The sequence below is a fragment of the Balaenoptera borealis genome (assembly GCF_965194805.1).
Source record: "Balaenoptera borealis genome assembly, chromosome: 7".
Classification (NCBI taxonomy): domain Eukaryota; kingdom Metazoa; phylum Chordata; class Mammalia; order Artiodactyla; family Balaenopteridae; genus Balaenoptera; species Balaenoptera borealis.
The window spans coordinates 23,719,997-23,746,568 of record NC_138864.1 but is presented as its reverse complement, the minus strand read 5'-3'; the positions used below and the strand labels follow the sequence as shown (position 1 = coordinate 23,746,568).

Sequence of the window (26,572 nt, the reverse complement as noted above, 5' to 3'; positions counted from 1 at the left end):
TGTGTCACAGACTCAGGAATCGACTCTCTTTTTTACAACTAATGACGTTTTCTTGTAGCTCTTCTATAGCATTTATTACATGCTTGTTCACACAAAAGCTTTTTAAAACATTAAAAAAAATTTTTTTTTAATTAATTAATTAATTTATTTATTTTTGGCTGTGTTGGGTCTTCGTTTCTGTGCGAGGGCTCTCTCTAGTTGCGGCAAGCGGGGGCCACTCTTCATCGCGGTGTGCGGGCCTCTCACTATCGCGGCCTCTCTTGTTGCGGAGCACAGGCTCCAGACGCGCAGGCTCAGTAATTGTGGCTCACGGGCCCAGCTGCTCCGCGGCATGTGGGATCTTCCCAGACCAGGGCTCGAACCCGTGTCCCCTGCATTGGCAGGCAGATTCTCAACCACTGCGCCACCAGGGAAGCCCCTAAAATGTTTTTAAAATTATCTTTTACTTGGAAGACCAGGCAAAAATTTATCTCTTAATTGTATCATTTATAATCAAGCTTCAGCTAAGCATAGTGATTATTTTCTTTATTCATAAAGTTTGGAGTTTATTTTTTTTAATGTGATTTCTCTCTTGTCCCTTTTTTGGGTAGATTTTGTATAACACAGAAGTCACACATATATAGAACGTGTAATGCAACTAAGGTCTGTAGCTTTCTCTTTGTGGCTTTCACTATTTGCACTGCCAGGTCAGCAAAGCTTTGCAGGGACTTTGCTGAGGGGCACTGGATGGAATGTTGCAATCTGCTCCAGGGCGTGGCTTTCACCCCCAAACGTGCCTCCATCGGTAGAGTAGTCTAACAGCACGCCTTCCTTCCGGCAGATGGGTCGATGGCAGGAGGTCATGTTATTCTCACTACCGATGCGCCCCCAGTATTGCAGGAATCTGAATGCAAGCACATATTATCTGTCAGAACAGTTAATTAGAACAAATCGTCTACTCAAGTCCTGGATAACAGCTTCTTCCACACATGCATTCTGGTTTGTGGGCCAATTTGCTAAGTTGTGACAAAAATAACAAAAATTTGACTTACTTTGCCCCTCTGAGATCTAAATCTTGGGTAATAGCTTGTCTCACTGTGGATCCCCCGAAATAGAGTGCAGTGTCCTCTGCAAGAATCCCACACTCAGTACAAGTACTTCCACCTTCCAAGGACATCCATAAATCAGGCTTGATTTCTTCACTGTCAAAGCGTTCCTTCAGGAAAGTCTGGAAAAAATTAAGTGGCATGTGTTTAAAAATAACAATTTTAAAGAATAATTATGGAATAGTTAAGACAATACAGAATTACATCTTGGACTTGAAAAAAATTAGAGCTGATTTCAAATGCTTTTCCAAAAGATATTAAAAGAAACCCAACAGGACACATCCACAGTATTCTTTTCCATCATATATTGAAGATCATTTAAACTGGTTAAATAATGTTTAATAATTGGAATTTAAAATCTAGAATCTTAAAATAAAACAATTGTAAAGTTGAGTATAGTAATACTCCTACTGGTAAAACGTTACTTAAGCATGTACTCTCAAAATATACTTATTTATTTATGTATTATATAAAAATACTTTTGTACTTTATTATGATTCTATGAAACATGAACAAGAATTGAAAATTTAAAGGAGTAAGACAAAATAAAACAGGTGTTTTAGCACTTTTCCCCCCAATATTCCCTGATTGATTGTCTCGTTCTCCCTGGGAGTACGTGCCCCCCACCAAATGGAGACTGATTTAGGAATCCAGAACCCTTAAACCTAATACATATTTTTAAAGTTTCCATACAAAGGATTTATTTACTGGGGGCCCCAAAGAATGTGGTTATAAATTATTAGTCTCACTCTTAAGTTGGTTCTTGATGCACAGTCTGCAATGTGAGTACATGCTTCATTCAGGGGCTTTAACATTACCTTCAGAGTGTGAGTCAAGTAGCAGTTTGGCCCAGAGTATCCCGGATCACAGATGCACTGTTCCTTTAAGCAGTCCCCATGGCCTCTGCAGTTGTCCAAGCATTCAGGGCCCAGGTAGAAATTGTCAATTGCCCACTGCGTATCTGAGTGCTTCTGATAGAACCTAAACCTTACTGGACTATTGGCAACACAAAAGCAAAGGAGTGAAGAACAAAAGCTAACTTTACTCAGGTCCGTTTTCCTGCGCGTATATTCAGTAGTCAAGAGAAAAAACATTTAAATCATTCTGACAAGATGAAATGGGTTGATAAAAGATGTTTTCAGAGTACCACTATCTTTCTAGAAATGGAAGTTTAAAGCCAATTCAATTTACATTTTAAAATACGTGAGTAAACTTGTAAAAAAAAACCCCCACCAAAACCACAGTGGAATCTCTATTTCAAGCAAAAGGAACATTTAAAAATGCAAATCCATAACTATCATAAATCAGGTGGCTTATGAACTGGAGTCCTGTGGCTGCGAAACAATTTCGATTCATTAATCGTATTCCTGAAATTGTACAGAAGGTGAATCAATCCTTTGACAGAGCCTTGTCGGCATACACACGGCCCTCAGGTGGTTGGGAAACAGCAACTTCTGAATGCCCCAAAGATAATGAATATTCCCAGAGTAACTGTGCTAATTAGAAAACAATTTTGAAAGGATTATATATTAAAGGAAAATTTCCCTGAGATTTCAATTTCATCATTGCACTTCTCTGTCTTCTGGGGAAAATACAAGCCTCATAATTAACCTTATATTAAAATATGCCACCCTATTTTGGTGGAAAGAGTTCACAGTGCATGAGGGAACATTCTGGGACAGTGTGAATGCTCTGTATCTTGTTTCACGTGGTGGTTACACGGGTTATACAATGGGAAGAACTCACCGTGAGGAACAATTAAAATGTGTTCATTTTACTGAATGTAAATTATACCTCATTATAAAAAAGAGAGTGAAGACAGGAGGGGGAAATGAGGAAATGAGGTTGTGGTGGTTCCCCAGCATACATCTCAGCCCAGAGGAGTCATATGAGATCATCGCTGTAATATAGCCCAGAGGACTCATATGAGATCATCACTGTAATATAGCCCAGAGGAGTCATATGAGATCATCGCTGTAATATAGCCCAGAGGACTCATATGAGATCATCGCTGTAATATAGCCCAGAGGACTCATATGAGATCATCGCTGTAATATAGCCCAGAGGACTCATATGAGATCATCGCTGTAATATAGCCCAGAGGAGTCATATGAGATCATCGCTGTAATATAGCCCAGAGGACTCATATGAGATCATCGCTGTAATATAGCCCAGAGGACTCATATGAGATCATCGCTGTAATATAGCCCAGAGGAGTCATATGAGATCATCGCTGTAATATAGCCCAGAGGACTCATATGAGATCATCGCTGTAATATAGCCCAGAGGACTCATATGAGATCATCGCTGTAATATAGCCCAGAGGACTCATATGAGATCATCGCTGTAATATAGCCCAGAGGACTCATATGAGATCATCGCTGTAATATAGCCCAGAGGACTCATATGAGATCATCGCTGTAATATAGCCCAGAGGACTCATATGAGATCATCGCTGTAATATAGCCCAGAGGAGTCATATGAGATCATCGCTGTAATATAGCCCAGAGGACTCATATGAGATCATCGCTGTAATATAGCCCAGAGGACTCATATGAGATCATCGCTGTAATATAGCCCAAAGGAGTCATATGAGATCATCGCTGTAATATAGCCCAGAGGACTCATATGAGATCATCGCTGTAATATAGCCCAGAGGACTCATATGAGATCATCGCTGTAATATAGCCCAGAGGACTCATATGAGATCATCGCTGTAATATAATGCCCCTCACTACTGACGGAGCCAGGAACGGGCATTCTTGAACTAATTTGTACCAACGGGATGCAAGGAGGCACTTGCTCCAGCTCTGTTAGAAAGAAAAGCGACTCTCTCTCTGTCTCTCTCCCATTGGACACAGGTAAGGATGCACTGTGCTCCAGCTTTCTGGCAGTCATCTATGTTCAGGAGGGGAACCAGCCTGAAGACTGAGTGTGACATCCGTGTGCGGACAGTGGAGCGAAGAGTAAGAGAGTAAGAAATAACAATGGCCTTGAAGACACTGTTGAGCTTGTCAATCAACCAATCCTAGAGTCCACTTATCTTTGGGTTTTTTTCATTATAGATACAGTACATTTCATCTTCAATTGAGCCAAATTTAATTTTAATTTGAATGGAGTTTTCTGTTACCTGCAGCTGAAAGTATCCTGATTGTTTTCTAGCATGTTAATTGACTAAGGCCTTTAGATTTGTAGCAGAAAACTGTGAGTGGTCATGTAATAAATGATCTCTGAGGGACTTTTTTTTTTTTTTTGCCATGTGTAAGCACCTTATTCAAAGACTCTATATGTTCTGGTCATATATCCTAAGTCTGTTTCACAAGAAGGTTCTTCATTTAGCCAGAAACTGTGATTTATATGGTGGAAGTATACCTGTCATCTTCTTTAATGTATCTTTTCCCTTAATTTTATAGTTAAAGGGAAATTTTTAAAAAATATATATTTATTTATTTATTTGGCTGCACCAGGTCTTAGTTGCAGCATGTGGCATCTTTGGAAATTTTTTGTAATTGCCTAAATTAACTTATCCACATACTTTTCAAAAAACAGTTTAATCATCTTGGCTCACTACTGCTCCAGGCTAATTACTTTTCACTGCAGGTGCAGAACATAATGCTTTGGTAAGAAAAAAATGAAACCTACCTACAAACTACATTTGTACAAATAGCATGAAGAGTTAGGATTTGTACAAATAGCATGATGAGTTAGGTTTTGTTCTTGGCTCTGTCTATCATGGATTGATAAGGCAGTAATGTGGAAAGCATATGATGTACAGTGGACCACAATTTACAAGGTCCATAAGGTAGCATACATGTTTTCAACTGGATCCAAGGCCATCACTATTGCTCTGTCCCCATTTTCAGACACTGAGGTATGGAAAATGGAAGGGCCTGTCAAGGCCTATCTTGACAAGTCTGAGGATTACAATTTGAGGTCTCCTTAAATTAGCTCATCATGGAGGTCACCAGTTAGAGAACCTTTAGAGTTAGGGAGGAAGAGAGCATTTTATACACAATTACACAATACTTTCAGGCTGACCACAGTGTCCCTAAACCTACTTCTAGTGCTTAGAACTAAGCTTTATTTTAATTTTCTACTTACTTTCCGACTAAACTTTCAGGAAGTGGGTAGGTGATCCTTTTCCACCCTTTAGTTGGAAAGAATACAGATGGTTGAGAAACACTTCCAGAGCATTTTGGGTCTGCAGGTAAGCACTGAGGGACCAGATAATTCCAGCTCACACCAAAGTCAGTAGAGTACTGCACGTGAATTTGATTCTGGGTGACTTTTTCCGATACTTTACAACCAACAGAGATCTAACAAACGGAAATACAAGATTATTAAGGTATTAAAACCATATTACATGTTTCTGCTCTAAAGACTTGGTAGCAAGAAAGTTGCTGATCACTTGACAGACAACCACATCTGTCCTGTATTTTCAGGTTCATTATTTGCTCTGCTGATAGACGGCGGAGTTGAAATGGTTGCCCAAGGTGACAAATTATAGAAAGTGCCACATATATTGTGCAGGGAGTTTGGAGAGAAGCTGAAATCTGTGCTTCTGCCATGGCTGGCTGATTGCCTTGGTAGGCCTGGGCCTACTCTTACAAATTGTTGTTTGTTGTGCTAATGGTCCGGCACTTCTGTTTGGCAGAATGCTCGACCAAGAAGGATTACTAACAGCTTTACCAAGTTTACTGTTTTGTTATACAATTTATGACTCTCAATAAATCACTTTCAACTACAAGTAAGATGCAATGAAGTAATTACAGAAGGTACTTTCAACCCTAACCCCATAATGCAACTGCTAATACAGTGGGATTGAGGTAGACAGAATAAATTGATTGAAATAAAATCTTGGCCAAAATTGATGTTGGCATTAATGCTAATCATGCCTTTGTTTTCTATAATTTTCTTTCTCCAGAAACACTGAAATGCTTTTGTAAAGAACGTAGGTATAAAAAAAAAAGTAGGTATAACCGCAATAGCTTTAATCTTCTCTTAAAGGAAAAAAATTGCCTAAATCATATAATGATTTAAACTCAGGGAACTGAAATCAGTATTCCACATTTTATTTATCAATATTTTGCTCTATCAGTATTTAATCCCAGACAGAAACACATTTACTCTTATGTAAGTTTCATCTTGAAATAGTTCAAAAATAAAATACTTTTAGTCATTAAGTTATATATAGTTGGGATGTATTGATATATTATCTTAATATTAAATTTCATTTTTCAAAGTATGTATTAAGTCAATAAAATATTGTATGATCGTTGTCTCCACAATTTTTTTCATTTTTATATTGCTGGTGTATGGCTATTTATGTAATTGAGGTCATCACATTTTCACCTTGAATTGCATGATCCAGCCTTCAGTGGGGGTCAGGTCATGGGTCACTGCATACACTTCTCTTCCATCGTGACTACCACAAATCATGACACCATCAGGGGAGTCACAGAATCTTTCTACCGTACAATCATCATGGAACAGCCAGTGCTCATTTACTTAAACAAAGAAAAACAAAAATTTTATGACAGATTTATGACAAAAATACTTCGAAACAAATTTTCACTTTAGGCAAGATCTAGAATTATTTTAAGTAGAAATCTCTCTTATTACATACCACCCATAGACACAACATCAATGTAAGCACATCGTTTTAGGAACATGGATACTGAGAGATTGAGATATATCAAGTATCCAATACTAGCGAAGTCTACATTTAGAAAGAAAGAGTGTATTGTATGTGTTACAGATGAAAAGCAAAGGAAAATGTATACCCATTTCTTTTTCTGACAGGTGTTTAACTTTTTAGGTAGAATCTAAAGAAGGAGGAAGATTTTTAGTAACATGATAGCCAAGTGAGTTAGCTATTTCTACTCACATTTTGGTAGTATCTTCTGGGCAATTAAAAAAATTGTAATAGTAAAACTCATAGAACCAGAGAGTAGAATAGTGGAAGGGGAAATGTGGACTTGTCAGTCAAAGGGCACAAAGTTTCAGTAATGCAAGGCGAATAAGTTCAGGAGATCTACTGTACAACATGGGGCCTATAGTTAACAATTCCGCATTTCATACTTAAAAATTTGCTATGAGAGATCTTAATGTTAAGTGCTCTTACCATAACAGAAAAATCAATATTAAAAAAGAGGGGGGGCAGGAGGAAACTTTTGGAGGTGATTGATAAATTATGGCCTTTATTGTGGTGACGTTTTCATGGGTGAACACTTATCTCCAAACTCATCAAATTGTATACATTAAATATCTAAAGCTTTTTGTACATCAATTACACCTCAATAAAGTGATTTTTTTAAAAAAGCTTCTAGAAGTCTAAGGAAAATTTAAGCAGCAAGGTTATGATCTGATCAGTGCAGAATAATCCTATTGTCCCTCTCTCTCACACACACACACACACACACGTGCGTGCGCGTGTGCACACATTCGTGTCCGTCACAATTCGCTTTCCCTTTCAGAAGAGGTGTTTTAACATAATGATTTTATCCCAGAAAGGTTAGAAATTAAACATATCTGTAAATTTCATCTAATTCATGATACACTTTGATTTCATAGGTCCAACGTTTCTCTGGCAGTTTCCTGGTTAGCTCCAGCATTCACAGTGAAGATGAATGGGTGCAACTGGAGGCTTGGGTTACTGTGCAAATCACAGAGTTAGCTGGCCTCAGAAGAGTCAGAGAAGAGACCAAACAATTTAATTGGAATTGAGCCTTTACTAGTGTTGTGTCTTTTTGATATTGTCTGAGCATAACATATGTCTGTAGAACAAGCAGTTTATCTCCAGGACTCAAATGGCTACCACAATGCCATTATTTGTTAAGTTTTCATTCCATGGGATTTGGAGCTACATTTAGTCCTACAGCACAGATACAGGACTCAAGAATCAAAAGGCACAGAAATCTGAATTCCAATAAGAATACCCTGAGTTTATTCTGGGGTACATATTTTATTTTATGCTAGAACTCTGCAATCCTGATGACAAAGGGCTTACGTTAATCAGCTAACACCAATCTCTTCCACAATATCATAAACTACTTATATAAGTAGATATTACACTTTCTAGGAGCACTGTCTTTGCAAGACAAGCAGGAGCTTAACTGTACATCACGAATTAGTCTAAAGTAAAAATCACTATTTTAGGTACTTGAAAAATACGTATTTGCTTTTATTCGTACAGAAGTTGTACTTAAATTATTCTCTGATCATAAACTCACTTATGTAAACCATTACATAGGGAAAAATAAATGAGTACTTTAGCAAAGTTCTGAATCAGATCTATGTAAGTTTTCTCAATAACCTTGAAAGAGTAAGACTACTTGGTAGTGGTGAAGAACATTTTAAGCTTTTTCTATTTAAAAGGGTGATTTTTATTAAATATCTGCAGTGATACCACTGTGCCATGTGAAATACTAATAAATGAATTAATAAGAATAATTAATCTAAATATCCAATGTTAAAATGATAAAAATTATAACGGAATACTATACAGCTATTAAAATTTTATTTTCAAAGATACTTAAGGACAAGAGGAAATGGTAAGGATTTAATTCTAAATGAAAAAAGCAGGCTACAAATATGTATAATTTAAGACTATAATTTTGTTAAAAATACGATTATATAGAGGCATAGAAAAAAAAGACTCTAAGAAAAATATCAAAATATTGATGATGGTTATCCTCTGGATGATTTTCATTTTCATCTTCATGATTTTCTGTATTTTCTTAATTTCACACTTTGAACATGTGTTGCTTTTAAAATAAAACACGAATAATAATTAAGTATTTTAAGTTATTAAAATTCCTCACATTTCAACTGTCTTCAGCATAGATTTCATTCCTCCAGAAGGTTCTTATCAGTCTTATTATTGTAAAATACAACCAGATTGTCCTTTCTATGCAAGAGGCTAGTGCAGAGTTGGATATGGCACAGTCCCACTGTCTGATGAATCTATAGTGGTACAGTGTATCTATTCGATAGCACTTGCAGTGTTGATACGATATGTGTAATTAAACATCACTACTTCACCTGAAGATACCACGTTTTATGTAGTATAACCAAGTATGTGGCATGACAAAGCCATATCCTTAATCCTTAAAAAAAGGTGACCAGAATAGTGTCACGAAATGAAAAGAAGTCGTTAAAAATAAGAACAGCATGGAGAGATCCTTGACAGTTCACTGGGACACTGTGATACTCCTATCAGGAATGAAGAATAGCAAGCATGACCTTGGACACTTCTGAAAACATGAAATACCATCACAAACGCGTCTGACATGCAGCAAAGCAAAACACTTGTCCTTGGAGAATAAAACAAATGTCCAAAAAATGTTGGCTTTCTAACCAAAATAAAAAACAAGAAACGTAGAAATGAAAATTTTTAAAAAGAAAATTACCCTGTTAATAAAATTATTGAATGCTATTTATTAAAACAAACTTGCTGGCTTGACCGAAAGAAAAGATTTAGTTACAATGTAAACCAGGAAGGTTGAGAGAAGCAAAAGGGTGACACCCTTTTCACTGTTTCTGTACCACTTGAGAATCTGTAAAAGGTTCCACATTCCACTTTTTGGAAAAGACCCAAATGGATTTTCATTTAGCATCAGTGAAAAATTCACCTGAAGTTTTGTCCTCCATAAACATGTCGAAAGCAATTCTTCCCACAGGGCCAGCGTCCGAGGGTGAACGCTCGTGCTGGGGCACTGGGGCGCTGCTGAAGGTGTCCAGCATGACGGTCCTCTGGTCGGCAGACCCTGAGATGAGGACGTTGTCAATGGCCCAGTCGTTCTGGTCCAGGCCGTCGTGTCTCGGCTGCCACCAGCGGAAACGAGTAGCAATCTCTTTAGCATCAGTGGGGAGAAGGATGTTCACGAATCTGAAGAAAATGATGGTTGGGGTGGGGGGGAAAGTCTTGTCAAATGTCTCATGCAAGGAAGGGATGTGCAACCAGAGATAAGATATTCCATGTCACATGGAAGATGAAGAGAGGACGTTAGCTAAAATCGTTTTTAAAAACCACGATAAACTGTCTTAATTTTACGAAGTCTCACAAATCACTAAATTGGGGAAACAGAATGTGAACAAATTCAAGCATCCTGGAACTACCCCCTTGCTCTAACTGTCCCTGGGCAGGCCTGAGAGGGACCCTACAGTTTTCTGCTTGCCTAGAGACCCTCCAGATCGGTAGGCATAGGGTATATGCACTTTGGTAGACATAAACCAATGCTGACTTTTTTTTCTGCCACTCAGGGGTTGGTTTCATCTGTTTCCTTCCCCTGCCACCTTGATTTTATTCCACTCCCATGTGTACCAGAAATTTGCTTGGAATTTGGGCACTAGATTGTGGCAGGACATTTGGGTTCTCAGCCTGAGAGTACCGGGATGTATGTAATGACTTCATCAGTTGTCTGGTTTGACATCGACTTTATGCTTTATTGAAAACATTATACTTAGAAATGCTGAGTGAGAACCATGGGCTAACAAGCCAAGCAGGCTGCCCCTGACTCAGTCACCAAAGACAGACATGGAAACACATGGCTCCAGCCTCCAACATGAATCTTAACCAGCTACAAATAAGGTCGGAAACACCCCTTAATCACAATGATGCATTTAAACCCCGGGAAGATATCAAACCCCTTCGAAATGATATTCACAACTCACAAAGTCTGTTGGGGAAAATAATTTCCTGAGGTTTACTCTCCCATAAAGTCTCATCTTTTTATCCATGCTAATCTACCTCCCTTTACATTCCAGGGCTGCCCCTTCGTGTTAGCACTGCAGTTCATCCTGGGAAGACCCCTTAAGCTGAGGGCTTCAATATGACCCCTGGGTTTTCGTCTTTCACATGGAAGAGGTTTTGTTATTTTAGTTTTGCCTACACACTATCTCCTTGTTGATTTTATGTTCCCTTCTTCTTCTCTCTTTGATGTCTTCCTTGAAGTATAATGACCAGAAGAGTAGGAAGTGTTCCAGATGAGGAGCAATCAAAATCCATTCAAGGCTAGGATGTTATCAGTTGGACTTCCAGTACTTGGATTTTAAATACTTTTTAAAAAATATTTATTTATTTATTTTATTTATTTGGCTGCTCTGGGTCTTAGTCACGGCATGCAGGATCTTTAGTTGCGGCATGTGGACTCTTTTTTTTGACACCAATTGTACTTGAACATTTGTTATTTATTTATTTATTTATTTATTTATTTATTTATTTTTGGCTGTGTTGGGTCTTTGTTTCTGTGCGAGGGCTTTCTCTAGTTGTGGCAAGCGGGGGCCACTCTTCATCGCGGTGCGCGGGCCTCTCACTATCGCGGCCTCTCTTGTTGCGGAGCACAGGCTCCAGATGCGCAGGCTCAGTAGTTGTGGCTCATGGGCCTAGTTGCTCCACGGCATGTGGGATCTTCCCAGACCAGGGCTTGAACCCGTGTCCCCTGCATTAGCAGGCAGATTCTCAACCATTGCGCCACCAGGGAAGCCCCGGCATTTGGACTCTTAGTTGTGGCACGTGGGATCTAGTTCCCTGACCAGGCATCGAACCTCGGCCCCCTGCATTGCGAGTGCAGAGTCTTAGCCACTGGACCACCAGCGAAGTCCCTTACATACTTGTTTTGATTATGTCCATCATTTTGTGCACCCTTTGGGCCATGATAACTCAATGGATCTTGGTCTTAGGGAAGGGAACTGTATATTGTGGATCCCAGACCCTCACCTGTGTAGTAACTGGCAGTTTGGAGACCATGAGTCTTTAGTAAATAATCTTTTCCAAAGTTCATTTCCTCATGCATTTCAGTTTTGAAGCTCACCTGTGCCCCTCCCTTCCCTCTTTTTTTGTATGCTCACCTCGTAAGATCTTTCTATAATTTTTCTCCTTTGAATTGGCATGTTTAATTAACATTTTAAAAAGTATTAAATAACATCAGAAATCTATCCGTTCCTGGAGGGACACACAGTCACACTTCTTTATCCAGAGCAACAATCTTTTATCTTCATTTCTCTTTCCTGATAAATCCTTGACCACATTTTAAAAACCTTTGGAGTGGAAATTTATCCAAGGATGCTGAAAAGTGTAAATAAATTATGACCACTGTTCCTACCTTGGTGAATTTGTTTCTCCTTCAGAGAACTAAAGTGGATTAGACAGTTATGCTTTTACCGTACAGAAACATAACTTCCTTCTCCCTGTATATTATGCTGTTAAAGTGTTCAGGAACTCATATGTGAGAGCCATTATAACTTTCTCCATAAACAGTTTACTTGCCTTGCCTACTATCTCCTACTAATAGATGAGCACATTTTTTTGCACCATTACACTGTGTACCACTTAGTTTCTATCTGGAATCCTTTATTGGTGTCCAACTTTAATGCAAGTGCAGTATTTAAAACTTTTGCTTATGGCAGAGACTGCTGGCATTTCCTCAATTGCCATATTCCCCATTCTCCCTTCATATTAGGAGCCTATCTTTTTAGCGAGGCGAATAATCACCCAGAATAAAGACACCATGTCCAGACTGCCTTGCATCTGGGTGTGTCTCTGTGACTAAGTTCTGGCTATTAGAATGTGAAAGGAAGTGTGGACAACTGTTAGGAAGTGTCCTTAAAGAGAGACAGCACACTGCTCTTGCCCCATCCTCCTGCCTGCAGGCTGGAATGTGGGTCCTCTCAGACCATGAGATGCAGGTCAAGCGTTGAGTGTGGCAGAAGTACCAGGCAGAAGGAACCTGGGTCTCTGGTCCTGGTGGAGCCGCTGTAGCAGCTCTGGGTTACTTCCTTCTGGGTCTAACTTACATAAAAGAGGAAAAAACACCTTTTAAGTTATTTTAGGTTTTCTGTAATTCACAGCTGAACATATTCTTGACTGATACGTTGAATTTAAATTATCATTTACAAGATTCTTGATTGTTTTTATTTTACATAATTTTTAGCTTGTACCTGGTTTGCCATGCACTGAGGGATTATCTATGTTTCTCCTTTTATTTATTCTGTTTCTTGACTGGGCTGCAATCACTCTTCCCCTCCCCTCCTTTCTCCTACCCTCCCCTCTGCTCTGCTCTCCTCCAACCTTCTCTCCTTCTCTCTTTCTCTCCTATATCACCATCCTCTTTCCTATTCTCCTCCTCCTACTTTAATAAATATGCTCTTCACCTTTTTAACAACCTTTGGACTTTTCTAATCAGCCACAATTGTTTTTTGCCCTTCAAGAGTATATTCTTAAAAATGACCCATACATTGTGTTTCGTCAGGGTTTTTCAATAAGGAATTTAAAAACAGACTCTAGGCTTCTTAAGGATATTTACATTTTGTGTTTATTTTCTAGCCCCCAATTCTCTAAAATGGAGTGAACACTATATAAACAAACAAATAAATTAGTTTTCTGTTTCCACTTTCCCAAAATGCTGTTGAAATTAATTATCATATATTCATTAATTTATATGAGCTTTTACAGTGGGTCTATTCATTATTGGCATTGTGATTGTGTATTTTATCTTATTTGCGGATTCACAAACTAGCTTTTTTTGTAATAAAAACCCCAAACCAGCTGCTTATCTAGCTCAGAAACCTTGTCTTCGTGTTGGTCTCAGAGGCATCCTCTACTGGTGAGTGTGGTCCAGGTCCCCTGTGGTCCCTGTGATGGATTGCTGGCAGGCCTTACCAAGCATCTTTGCTCAACACACTAGTTATAAGAGATAAAATAGAATACAAACCCAGGTTTACTGTACTGGTCATAGAAGATTTCCATTAGCAGGTTCCAGGTAATGCCTCCATTGACAGAATATTCCAAGAGAACACCTTGGTTACGGTTGTTTGGTGTGATCAGGCATCCATACATGAAGTAAAACTGGATAAACTCAGAATTAGTGAGGTTTAGATCCACTGTGACCAACAGCCGACTGCAACCCTAAGGAAAAGAAGCAGAATGCAACAACACGGTGATACGGAATCGTCATTACACGTTCTAGGTATTCTCTGGCTTCCATCCTTTCTTTTGCAATACAAGTCACACAGTATTGCAATACTGATTTTCTTATCTCTCCTATTATACTAACTCCTAGTATGGCCTTTAGCACACAGTAGGTACACAGCAAATATATGCTGAACTTTGAAATTTCAGTATTAGAATTTACTTACAAAGGGCAATGTATTCTAAAGAGATTCTCTTCTATTTTCTTCTAAGCAACAGGAGAGCTGAAATTAAAGTAACTATTCTATATTTTTATTAAATTATTTGTAGCTATTTATAGGTATCTTTTAGATTTTTAAAAAGGCATCAGCTATTAACAAAATAGTACACTGAGATGACTATTTTAATATGAAATTTAAAACTGATGTCCAAAAATGTAATACAACTTAATTATAATTAGCGATATTAGTTGTAAGCTTTTTAAACTTTTATAGTTGATTTTAATGTTTTCTGTATTAATTCATTAACATAGTCATTTCTTAGTTGAACCTATGAAGAAAACTAGGCCTCTTAGAGTTCCATCTAAGCTAGGAGGAGTACTGTGAACACTGCATTCTTAATCACTGTTGATGATTATAAAAATCCAACATAATGTATGTCCTCTTGCTACTCTTGGGCTAAAATACTAGTATACTTCATTGGCGCAAACGTAAACTCTAAGGTAGGATGTGGTAGGGCAGTAAAGAACTGAGAGTGAATTTGTAATTTTTAAAAATTAAATTGCCTGTAAAGGGTATTTAATTATAGTATTGGAGAAATTCTACTTTTAAACAAGTCATCTTGGGCAGCAATGCATAATGACTATAAAATTTCTCAAAGCAATTTTCTAACATTGCTGCTATCATTCACAAAATAATCTGCTATAAATACACATGTCTAGTAATTACTAACAATTACTCATTCTTGGATAATTTACATAAGGGATTAATTATTGTTAATAAATTCAGGAAACTGAAGCTCATTTTCCAGATTTTTGGCTCCCTAAATCCCAACTCTGTTGCAAGCTCAGGAATTTTCAATTAGAGCATCATTCAGGTGGAAGACCCTCACAAATTGTGCAAGCTCTCTATCCCAGGGTGGAAATTCATTTAAGTCCTTTTTAAATGTGTACTTAAATATGCCTGTGCTGACACTACCCTGCATAATTAAATTGTCGCAACTGATTTGTGATAGGAAAGTGTTGAAAATAATTAGCATTTTCTGATTTGTAGAAAGTTGTGAGTTCACATCAGGGTTGTGCATTTAGAGTGTCTAACTCTGCATCTTGATTTGCCAATTAAACTTCAAAAGAGACTCGATTTTTTTGGGGGGGGAACTCAGAGGATGCAGAAATGAATAAACAGCAGCCAAACACTAACCCCACTGAAATGGAGAGCCATTCCCGAAGCCACAGCTCCACACACAGTACTTAATTTCCCTCCATTCACAGTCAGCCAGTTCTGGTTGGATGGGGCCCGATTGAAGTTGTCTTTGAGTTGGGTTGGAAGGGAGGTCTGGGGCTCATCACAGTACAGGCCACCCCACTGCTCGTCACAGCTGGGAGTGGAGAAAGAGAAAAGAAAAGTCAACATCAAACAAAGCCCCTGCAAGTGTTCTCTTAAATTAGCAAAGCCAACTCCTTTTCCTAGTCCAAGATGATGAAAGGTTAGTTATCTTCACAGAGCTTGCTGGAATTCACCTGCTCCCCTTAACAGTGCTTTAGGTTAGAAATAAGCTGTGAATTAACTGCCTCTAGGCTTTCCTAAAGTAGTGACTTGGGCTTACAGGTGGAGAGAGAAGCAATTTGAAAGAATTTACTAAAGCCCTGTCCCTGCATGACACAGCTCTGGATGGCTGATAAGTAATTGCAGCTACCAAAGTAAACTGGTTGGTCCTAACAATTTATGAAACTGGTCTTTTTAATAGAGGCTTTGAGCCAATCAGGAATCCAAGAGGCCATGTTCCAAACAGCAGAGGGTACTTTGGATAGCATCTGCCATCTTTGACCACAGAAGTGAATTCCCTGTTCAATGTTGGAGGAAATATGAATATAGGACTGGGAGGCTCCGGGATCTCAGAGGTCATGCTGGATATGGGCTAGAATCATTAATCAAAGGAAAGACTCTCCAGGTGTACAGGGATTAGTGGAGAAGGAACTGAATTCTCTATCAGCATTTTCATTCATAGTACCCCATCGAACAGCAGAGTCTTTGAAAATAAAGCACAGAGCCCCGTAGTACACAACACACACACACACACACACTCTCTCTCTCTCTTTATTTAGATCCTTGCAAAGATACTAAGGCTCTCTGAGTAAAATTGTACGTCTCTCCATCAAATACACCTGGCAAATTGATCAGGCATTTATATACTTCCTTATGCTAATACCACAGGAATACCATTCAAACCACATAAGGCATATCACTACATACATTCAGACCTAAGTGAGAAAAATACTTATGATGTATTATTTTCAGTCAGAACATATTGAATTCCTGAAATTCTTCTAATGTCTTTTTCAAGGCTCAGGTGTACCACAGAAACATAGAAGAAAATAAAACAAGTCAATTATAACTCAGCCTTCTCCCTACAAGATAGCTATTGTTCAGTTCCTAATCTCTAAGCAAGAACAAAGATAGCCATAAACTCCATAGTTAGCTCAAGGTCAGATTTCAGGAAAAATGTATCCATATAAGCTAAGGCAGCTTGGAAGTGATTAAAAAACCAGTTTCAGAAAAATCTCCTGGCCGGAATGTGAGTCAGGAACTTTCTGTAAAAGGAAGAAAAAAACCTACTTACACACAGTTTCCTTGGATGCACCTTCCATGGCCACTGCACATATCTGTGCAGCCATCCCCAATATAGACATTATCTATTGCCCACGTCTGCTGCTTGTCAAAAGGAGCTGGTTGATGCCATCGGAAACGAGTGGCTTGGGACCTTTGAAGAAAAAGAGAATTACAATGAAGGATGTGGTGGACAAGAGAACGTGTTCTGGTATGCTAGAACAAGCACATGGAGGAGTGTTACACAAATGCACGTACATCCTCACTTGTGTTCCAAAAAATGTATTCATTATGGCCAATTCTTTGCCAAACTTTGATTAAGAAAACCAAACCAAACTGAACTGCAATAGCTTGAGAACAACTGGGTTGGCCAAAAAGTTCATTCGTTTTTTTTCCGTAAGATGGCTCTAGTACCGCTTAGTTGTCTTTAACTTCATTTGAAACAATTTTGTTAGATTGTACTGTGACAGCTGTCGTATCAGCATGGCAGAAGGTAGTGGAACAAAACGGTGAATACGTTGCTCAGTAAAGTTCTTGGTGAAAATAAAAAAAATGTGTCTTTTATTTTTACTTAAAAGCTGAAGGGAATTTTTGGCCAACCCAATATTTTAGGCCAATGAGCTTTCTGAGCCTTGTAAAAACAGACTAAAACAGATACTAAAACTAATGCTAAAATCAGTAGCCTCATGGGACCAGTGAGCCCTGAATTTTGTGTGGAGATCATTGTGGAGGGACAACAGGGCCGCTGCCAAGTTGTATTTGCATTTTAGGAAAAGATGTTTGTCCTTGAGCAGCCATAACCCCTCTGCATTTGAGTCGGGGAGAGGATTTCAACTCCTACGTGCTCCCTAAGGCCAGACCCTTTTGTGCAGGAGGCACACTGGTCAGCATTTACGAGGACTTCTCACAATGAGAGCCTTAGGAAGACTGGGGGTGTGTATCAGAAGGATCAGTGAAACCCTAGATAAGATAATTGGACAGAGAAGAGAGAGGATAGTAAGACCAGACTTATTTTATATTGATTTAAATGCAATGTAAATAAAACCCAAACAGAGCTTCTCCCATTCTGGAGAATATATATTTGCTCATTTGCACAGCTTGGGGGAGAGTCTTGTTCATAAGGACCAATAAACTTATGTGCTTAGGGACGCTAGATGGCAGTAAAATCCAAACAATGCCTGAGGCTCAAGTGAGCTTGAACATTCAAAGACCTTGGAGGAAATAATTAGCCAAAGCAACTCTTGTTTTATGGATTTATATACTTTTCTCATTAAGAGATATGCTAACCACTTGACTGAAAGATACCTGTTTTAGGCAGGACCAAAGACCAAATACCAGCAAGGATTTAAAATTTTCCAATTGAACACATTTATATTAAGTTTAGAAAATAGAAAAGAAACAACAGAACTCAAATCTTCACTCTGAAAATAAATCATTCAGTTTGATATTTGTTTACTGAGCATCTATGCACTCATCTCTCCATAACCTGTCTTGCTCGCCAGCTCCCATCTGTTCGTCTCAGCAGAGAAACGTCTACCTAATACCCTCCTGTCACTTCCTATTGCATTTAACTTCAATCCCAAGCTCCTCCTTGGCCCACAAGGCTCTGCCAGAGCTGAGCCCTCTCCTCTAGTCCCTCAGCCTCACTTCTGGAGCCCTGCTCCTCCTCTCAGCTCCTGAAGCTCCTCAAACTCTTTCCTGCCTTCTGCTGGCATGTTTTTCCTTTCTGCCTGGTTAACCTCTGTGTGTCCTTCAGGTCTCAGAGGAAATGTGAGGTCCTCATAGAGAAATATTCTTTCAGATCCCTTTAAAAACTACATTTCTTCCATAGCAAATGGTTCTTTTCCTTTCATAGTATTTATCACATCTGTAGTCATATATTTATTGGCATATGTATTTCTTAAATGTCTGTCTCTTCCTCAGAAAAGTTGTAAGGGAGCAGGGTTAATCTCTTTCTGTTTAATATTATACACTCAGTGTACAGCACCTAGCCCTTAGTAGGTGCTCTAAGGTGCAGGGAGCTGGTATTCTCAGAGTAAGTAATATGAAGATGCCCCCGCTGTGGTTGTGTAACTCAGTGCTCTGCTCACCAGTTAATTTTTAATGACTAAGTTTATTAACAGCTATGCCTGTTACATGCAGCAACATCTCATAAATAACATAGTGGAATATCATATTTTCCATAGCACATCATTACTTGGATTTTAATAACAAGTCAACACTTACATATTTATTCTGTATTTTAGACTATATGTTTCTGAAGGGCAGGAAATATCTCTGTATTCCTTCAAGGAATATTGTTTTATATCTTCAGTGTGCATAGATAGTGGGCAAGTAATAAGATTTCCTTGTTCCTCTAATATTTTATATATGCTCCATTACCTTTAAAATTTTTTAAAATTGAAGTATAGTTGATATACAATGTTTCACGTGTACAGCAAAGTGATTCAGTTTATATACATATATTCAGTTTTATATATATATATTGGGTTGGCCAAAAAATTCGTTTGGGCTTTTCTGTAACATCTTACAGAAAAACCCAAACGAACTTTTTGGCCAACCCAATATATGTTCTTTTTCATATTCTTTTCCATTATAGTTTATTATAAGATATTGACTATAGTTTCCTGTGCTATACAGTAGGTACTTTTTAAAATCTATTTTTTTTTTTTTTTAAAGATTTATTGATTGATTGATTGCTATGTTGGGTCTTCGTTTCTGTGCTAGGGCTTTCTCTAGTTGTGGCAAGCGGGGGCCACTCTTCATCGCGGTGCGCGGGCCTCTCACTATCGCGGCCTCTCTTGTTGCGGAGCACAGGCTCCAGATGCGCAGGCTCAGTAGTTGTGGCTCACGGGCCTAGTTGCTCCGCGGCATGTGGGATCCTCCCAGACCAGGGCTCGAACCCGCGTCCCCCGCATTAGCAGGCAGATTCTCAACCACTGCGCCACCAGGGAAGCCCTAAAATCTATTTTATATATAGTAGTGTGTATCTGTTACTCCCAAATTCCTAATTTATCTCTCCCCCATCCCTTTCCCTTTGATAACCATAAATTTGTTTTCTATATCTGTGAGTTTATTTCTGTTTTGTAAATAAGTTCATTTATATCATTTTTTAAGATTCCACATATAAGTGATACCATATGATATTTGTCTTTCCCTTTCTGACATATTTCACTTAGTATGATAATCTTCTGGTCCATCCATGTTGCTGCAAATGGCATTATTTCATTCTTCTTTATGGCTGAGTAATATTCCATTGTATATATATATATCGCACATCTTCTTCATCTATTCATCTGTCGATGAGCATTTAGGTTGCTTCCATGCCTTGGCTATTTTAATAGTGCTGCTATGAACATTAGGGTGCACGTATCTTTTTGAATTAGAGTTTTAGTCTTTTCCAGATATAGGCCCAGGAATGGGATTGCTGGATCACATGGTAGCTCTGTTTTTAGTTTTTTAAGGAAACTCCATACTGTTCTCCATAGTGGCTGCACCAATTTATATTCCCACCGACAGTGTAGGAGGGTTCCCTTTTCTCCACATCCTCTCCAGCATTTATTATTTGTAGACTTTTTGATGATGGCCATTCTGACAAATCCATCACCTTTTATTAATGCTCTTATCACCTTTTAATAAAAGTGCCTATTTATGCATAGTTTCTGCTGTTGGATTATTCTCCTTACTTACCATTTTACTGTTGGTGACTCCTATAGATGAGACTTCATAAACCTTTACTGAAAGAATGTTTAATTGGCAGCAATAAAGGTGGCCAGAAAGAATCAAATAGGAGACATCTTGAGAGTGGTCAGGCAGGGGCTGGGGGTCAGTGGTGGAGGGGGCAGTGATTTGATGACTGTTAAAGGCGGGGGAGATCTTCCCAGCAGTTGGGAGATGGCAGAGCTGCCTAGCATGTGGTGGCCCTGCCCACCAGAAAGACAAGATCCAGCCTCATCCACCAGAACACAGACACCAGTCCCTTCCACCAGGAAGCCTACACAAGCCACTGAACCAGCCTCACCCACTCGGGGCAGACACCAAAAACAACAGGAACTACGAAACTGCAGCCTGTGAAAATGAGACCCCAAACACAGTAAGTTAAACAAAATAAGAAGACAGCGAAATGTGCAGCAGATGAAGGAGCAAGGTAAAAACCCACCAGACCAAATAAATGAAGAGGAAATAGGCAGTCTACCGGAAAAAGAATTCAGAGTAATGATAGTAAAGATGATGCAAAATCTTGGAAACAGAATGGAGAAAATACAAGAAACATTTAACAAGGACCTAGAAGAACTAAAGAGCAAACAAACAATGATGAACAACACAATAAATGAAATTAAAAATGAAATCAGTAGCAGAATAACTGAGGCAGAAGAATGGATAAGTGACCTGGAAGATAAAATAGTGGAAATAACTACTGCAGAGCAGAATAAAGAAAAAAGAATGAAAAGAATTGAGGACAGTCTCAGAGACCTCTGGGACAACACTAAATGCACCAACATATTCAAATTATAGGGGTCCCAGAAGAAGAAGAGAAAAAGAAAGGGTCTGAGAAAATATTTGAAGAGATTATAGTTGAAAACTTCTGTAATATGGGAATGGAAATAGTCAAGCAAGTCCAGGAAGTGTAGAGAGTCCCATACAGGCAAACCCAAGGAGAAACATGCCAAGACACATATTAATCAAACTATCAAAAATTAAATACAAACAAAAAATATTAAAAGCAGCAAGGGAAAAGCAACAAATAACATATACAGGAATCCCCATAAGGTTAACAGCTGGTCTTTCAGCAGAAACTCTGCAAGCCAGAAAGGAGTGGCATGACATATTTAAAGTGATGAAAGGGAAAAACCTACAACTAAGATTACCCTACCCAGCCAGGCTCTCATTCAGATTTGATGGAGAAATTAAAACCTTTACAGACAAGCAAAAGTTAAGAGACTTCAGCACCACCAAACCAGCTTTACAACAAATGCTAAAGGAACTTCTCTAAGTGGGAAACACAAGAGAAGGAAAAGACCTACAAAAACAAACCCAAAACAATTCAGAAAATGGTAACAGGAACATACATGTCAATAATTACCTTAAATGCAAATGGATTAAATGCTCCCACCAAAAGACACAGACTGGCTGAATGGATACAAAAACAAGACCTGTATATATGCTGTCTACAAGAGATTCACTTAAGACCTAGGGACACATACAGACTGAAAGTGAGGGGATGGAAAAAGATATTCCATGCAAATGGAAATCAAAAGAAATCTGGAGTAGCAATTCTCATATCAGACAAAATAGACTTTAAAATAAAGAGTATTACAAGAGACAAAGAAGGACACTACATAATGATCAAGGGATCAATCCAAGAAGAAGATATAAAATTTTAAGTATTTATGCACCCAACATAGGAGCACTTCAATACATAAGGCAAATGCTAACAGCCATAAAAGGGGAAATCGACAGTAACATAATCATATTAGGGGACTTCAACACCCTACTTTCACCAATGGACAGATCATCCAAAATGAAAATAAATAAGGAAACACAAGCTTTAAATGACACATTAAACAAGATGGACTTAATTGATATTTATAGGGCATTCCATCCCAAAACAACAGAATACACTTTCTTCTTAAGTGCTCATGGATCATTCTCCAGGATAGATCATATCTTGGGTCACAAATCAAGCCTTAGTAAATTTAAGAAAATTGAAATCATACCAAGTATCTTTTCCAACCACAACACTATGAGAGTAGATATCAATTACAGGAAAAAAAGTAAAAAATACAAACACATGGAGGTAAACAATACGCTACTAAATAACCAAGAGATCACTGAAGAAATCAAAGAGGAAATCAAAAAATACCTAGAAACAAATGACAATGAAAACACGATGGCCCAAAACCTATGGGATGCAGCAAAAGCAGTTCTAAGAGGGAAGTTTATAGCAATACAATCCTACCTCAAGAAACAAGAAAAATCTCAAATAAACAACCTAACCTTACACCTACAGCAATTAGAGAAACAAACAAAAAACCCAAAGTCAGCAGAAGGAAAGAAAGCATAAGGATCAGATCAGAAATAAATGAAAAAGAAATGAAGGAAACAATAGCAAAGGTCAATAAAACTAAAAGCTGGTTCTTTGAGAAGATAAACAAAATTGATAAAACTATAAGCCAGACTCATCAAGGAAATAAGGGAGAAGACTCAAATCAACAGAAATAGAAATGAAAAAGGAGAAGTAACAACTGATACTGCAGAAATACAAAGGATCATGAGAGATTACTACAAGCAACTATATGCCAATAAAATGGACAACCTGGAAGAAACGGACAAATTCTTAGAAAAGCACAATCTTCCAAGACTGAACCAGGAACAAATAGAAAATATGAACAGACCAATCACACGTAATGAAATTGAAACTGTGATTAAAAATCTTCCAACAAACAAAAGCCCAGGACCAGATGGCTCTACAGGTGAATGTGATCAAATATTTAGAGAAGAGCTAACACCTATCCTTCTCAAACTCTTCCAAAATATAGCAGAGGGAGGAACACTCCCAAACTCATTCTACAAGGCCACCATCACCCTGATACCAACACCAGACAAAGATGTCACAAAAAAAGAAAACTACAGGCCAATATCACTGATGAACATAGATGCAAAAATCCTCAACAAAATACTAGCAAACAGAATCCAGCAGCACATTAAAAGGATCATACACCATGACAAGTGGGGTTTATCCCAGGAATGCAAGGATTCTTCAATATACAAATCAATCAGTGTGATAAACCATATAAACAAACTGAAGGATAAAAACCATATGATCATCTCAATAGATGCAGAAAAAGCTTTCAACAAAATTCAACACCCATTTATGATAAAAACTTTCCAGAATGTAGGCATAGAGGGAACCTACCTCAACACAATACAGGCCATATATGACAAACCCACAGCCAACATCATTCTCAATGGTGAAAAACTGAAACCATTTCCACTAAGATCAGGAACAAGACAAGGCTGCCCACTCTCACCGCTATTATTCAACATAGTTTGGGAAGTTTTAGTCACAGCAATCAGAGAAGAAAAAGAAATAAAAGGAATACACCATTGTAAAGCAATTATACTTCAATAAAGATGTTAAAAAAATAAAATAAAAAAACAAACAGGGCTTCCCTGGTGGGGCAGTGGTTGAGAATCTGCCTGCCAATGCAGGGGACATGGGTTCGAGCCCTGGTCTGGTAAGATCCCACATGCCGCAGAGCAACTAGGCCCGTGAGCCACAATTACTGAGCCTGCACGTCTGGAGCCTGTGTTCCGCAACAAGAGAGGCCGCGATAATGAGAGGCCCGCGCACTGCGATGAAGAGTGGCCCCCACTTGCTGCAACTAGAGAAAGCCCTCGCACAGAAACAAAGACCCAACACAGCCATAAATAAATAAATAAATAAATAAGTAAATAAACCCAAAGTTTAAAAACAAACAAGCAAAAAAACATGGTCCATACCCAAAAAAAAAAAAGGAATACAAATCAGAAAAGAAGAAGTAAAACTGTCACTGTTTGCAGATGACATGATACTATACATAGAGAATCCTAAAGATGCTACCAGAAAACTACTAGAGCTAATCAATGAATTAGGTAAAGTAGCAGGATACAAAATTAATGCACAGAAATCTCTTGCATTCCTATACACTAATGATGAAAAATCTGAAAGAGAAATGAAGGAAACACTCCCATTTACCATTGCAACAAACAGAATAAAATACCTAGGAATAAACCTACCAAAGGAGACAAAAGACCTGTATGTAGAAAACTGTAAGACAGTGATGAAAGAAATTAAAGACGATACAAACAGATGGAGAGATATACCATGTTCTTGGATGGGAAGAATCAACATTGTGAAAATGAGTATAGTACCCAAAACAATCTACAGATTCAATGCAATCCCTATCAAACAGCAATGGCATTTTTCACAGAACTAGAACAAAAAAATTTCACAATTTGTATGGAAACACAAAAGACCCCAAATAGCCAAAGTGATCTTGAGAAAGAAAAGTGGAGCTGGAGGAATCAGGCTGAGTTCAGACTATACTACAAAGCTACAGTAATCAAGACAGTATGGTACTGGCACAAAAACAGAAATATAGGATAAAACAGAAACAAAAACAGGATAAAAAGCCCAGAGATAAACCCACGCACATATGGTCACCTTATTTTTGATAAAGAAGGCAAGAATATACAATGGAGAAAAGACAGCCTCTTCAATAAGTGGTGCTGGGAAAACTGGACAGCTACATGTAAAAGAATGAAATTAGAACACTCCCTAACACCATACACAAAAATAAACTCAAAATGGATTAAAGACCTAAATGTAAGGCCAGACACGATAAAACTCTTAGAGGAAAACATAGGCAGAACACTCTATGACATAAATCACAGCAAGATTCTTTTTGACCCACCTCCTTGAGAAATGGAAATACAGACAAAAATAAATTAATGGGACCTAATGAAACTTAAAAGCTTTTGCACAGTAAAGGAAACCATAAACAAGATGAAAAGACAACCTTCAGAATGGGAGAGAATATTTGCAAATGAAGCAACTGACAAAGGATTAATCTCCAAAATATACAAGCAGCTCATGCAGCTCAATATCAAAAAAACAAGTAACCCAATCCAAAAATGGGCAGAAGACCTAAATAGACATTTCTCCAAAGAAGATATACAGATTGCCAACAAACACATTAAAGGATGCTCAACATCACTAATCATTAGAGAAATGCAAATCAAAACTACAGTGAGGTATCACCTCACACCAGTCAAAATGGCCATCACCAAAAAAATCTACAAACAATAAATGCTGGAGAGGGTGTGGAGAAAAGGGAACCCTCTTGCACTGTTGGTGGGAATGTAAATTGATACAGCCACTATGGAGAACAGTATGGAAGTTCCTTAAAAAATTAAAAATAGAACTACCATATGACCCAGCAATCCCACTACTGGGCATATACCCTGAGAAGACCATAATTCAAAAAGAGACATGTACCACAATGTTCATTGCAGCTCTATTTACAATAGCCGGGACATGGCAGCAATCTAAGTGTCCATCGACAGATGAATGGATAAAGAAGATGTGGCACATATATACAATGGAATATTATCCATAAAAAGAAACGAAATTGAGTTATTTGTAGTGAGGTGGATGGACCTAGAGTCTGTCATACAGAGTGAAGTAAGTCAGAAAGAGGAAAACAAATACCGTATGCTAACACATATGTATGGAATAAAAAAAAAAAATGGTTCTGACGAACCTAGGGGCAGGACAGGAATAAAGACGCAGATGTGGAGAATGGACTTGAGGACACAGGGAGGGGGAAGGGTAAGCTGGGACAAAGTGAGAGAGTGGCATGGACATATATACACTACCAAATGTAAAATAGGTAGCTAGTGGGAAGCAGCCACATAGCACAGGGAGATCAGCTCGGTGCTTTGTGACCACCTAGAGGGGTGGGATAGGGAGGGTGGGAGGGAGACGCAAGAGGGAGGGTATATGGAGATATATGTATACATATAGCTGATTCACTTTGTTATACAGCAGAAACTAACACACCATTGTAAAGCAATTATACTCCAATAAAGATGTTAAAAAGAAAAAGACAACATTATACAACATAGAAGCTGGTGATTCAGTGTGAATTTTCTGTCATTTATCAGCATTTTAACTTTGGAATGTGTTTTTCTTTCTCTCCTTTTGTTAA

General features: G+C 38.3%; 1 protein-coding gene across 3 annotated transcripts in view; it reads right to left on the bottom strand.

Annotated features, from left to right (window-relative positions):
- The window catches only part of RELN (reelin), a 529,312-nt gene that overhangs the window by 23,231 nt on the left and 479,509 nt on the right, over window positions 1–26,572 (bottom strand). For all 3 annotated transcript variants that reach the window (XM_082399695.1, XM_082399693.1, XM_082399694.1), the window contains exons 47-55: window positions 16,834–16,974; window positions 15,414–15,591; window positions 13,799–13,992; window positions 9,719–9,975; window positions 6,438–6,592; window positions 5,187–5,401; window positions 1,904–2,081; window positions 1,032–1,207; window positions 777–883 (exon numbers count right to left, since the gene is read on the bottom strand). In XM_082399695.1, the coding sequence (XP_082255821.1) occupies window positions 777–883; window positions 1,032–1,207; window positions 1,904–2,081; window positions 5,187–5,401; window positions 6,438–6,592; window positions 9,719–9,975; window positions 13,799–13,992; window positions 15,414–15,591; window positions 16,834–16,974 (1,601 nt within the window). The remainder of the gene's footprint in view (window positions 1–776; window positions 884–1,031; window positions 1,208–1,903; window positions 2,082–5,186; window positions 5,402–6,437; window positions 6,593–9,718; window positions 9,976–13,798; window positions 13,993–15,413; window positions 15,592–16,833; window positions 16,975–26,572) is intronic.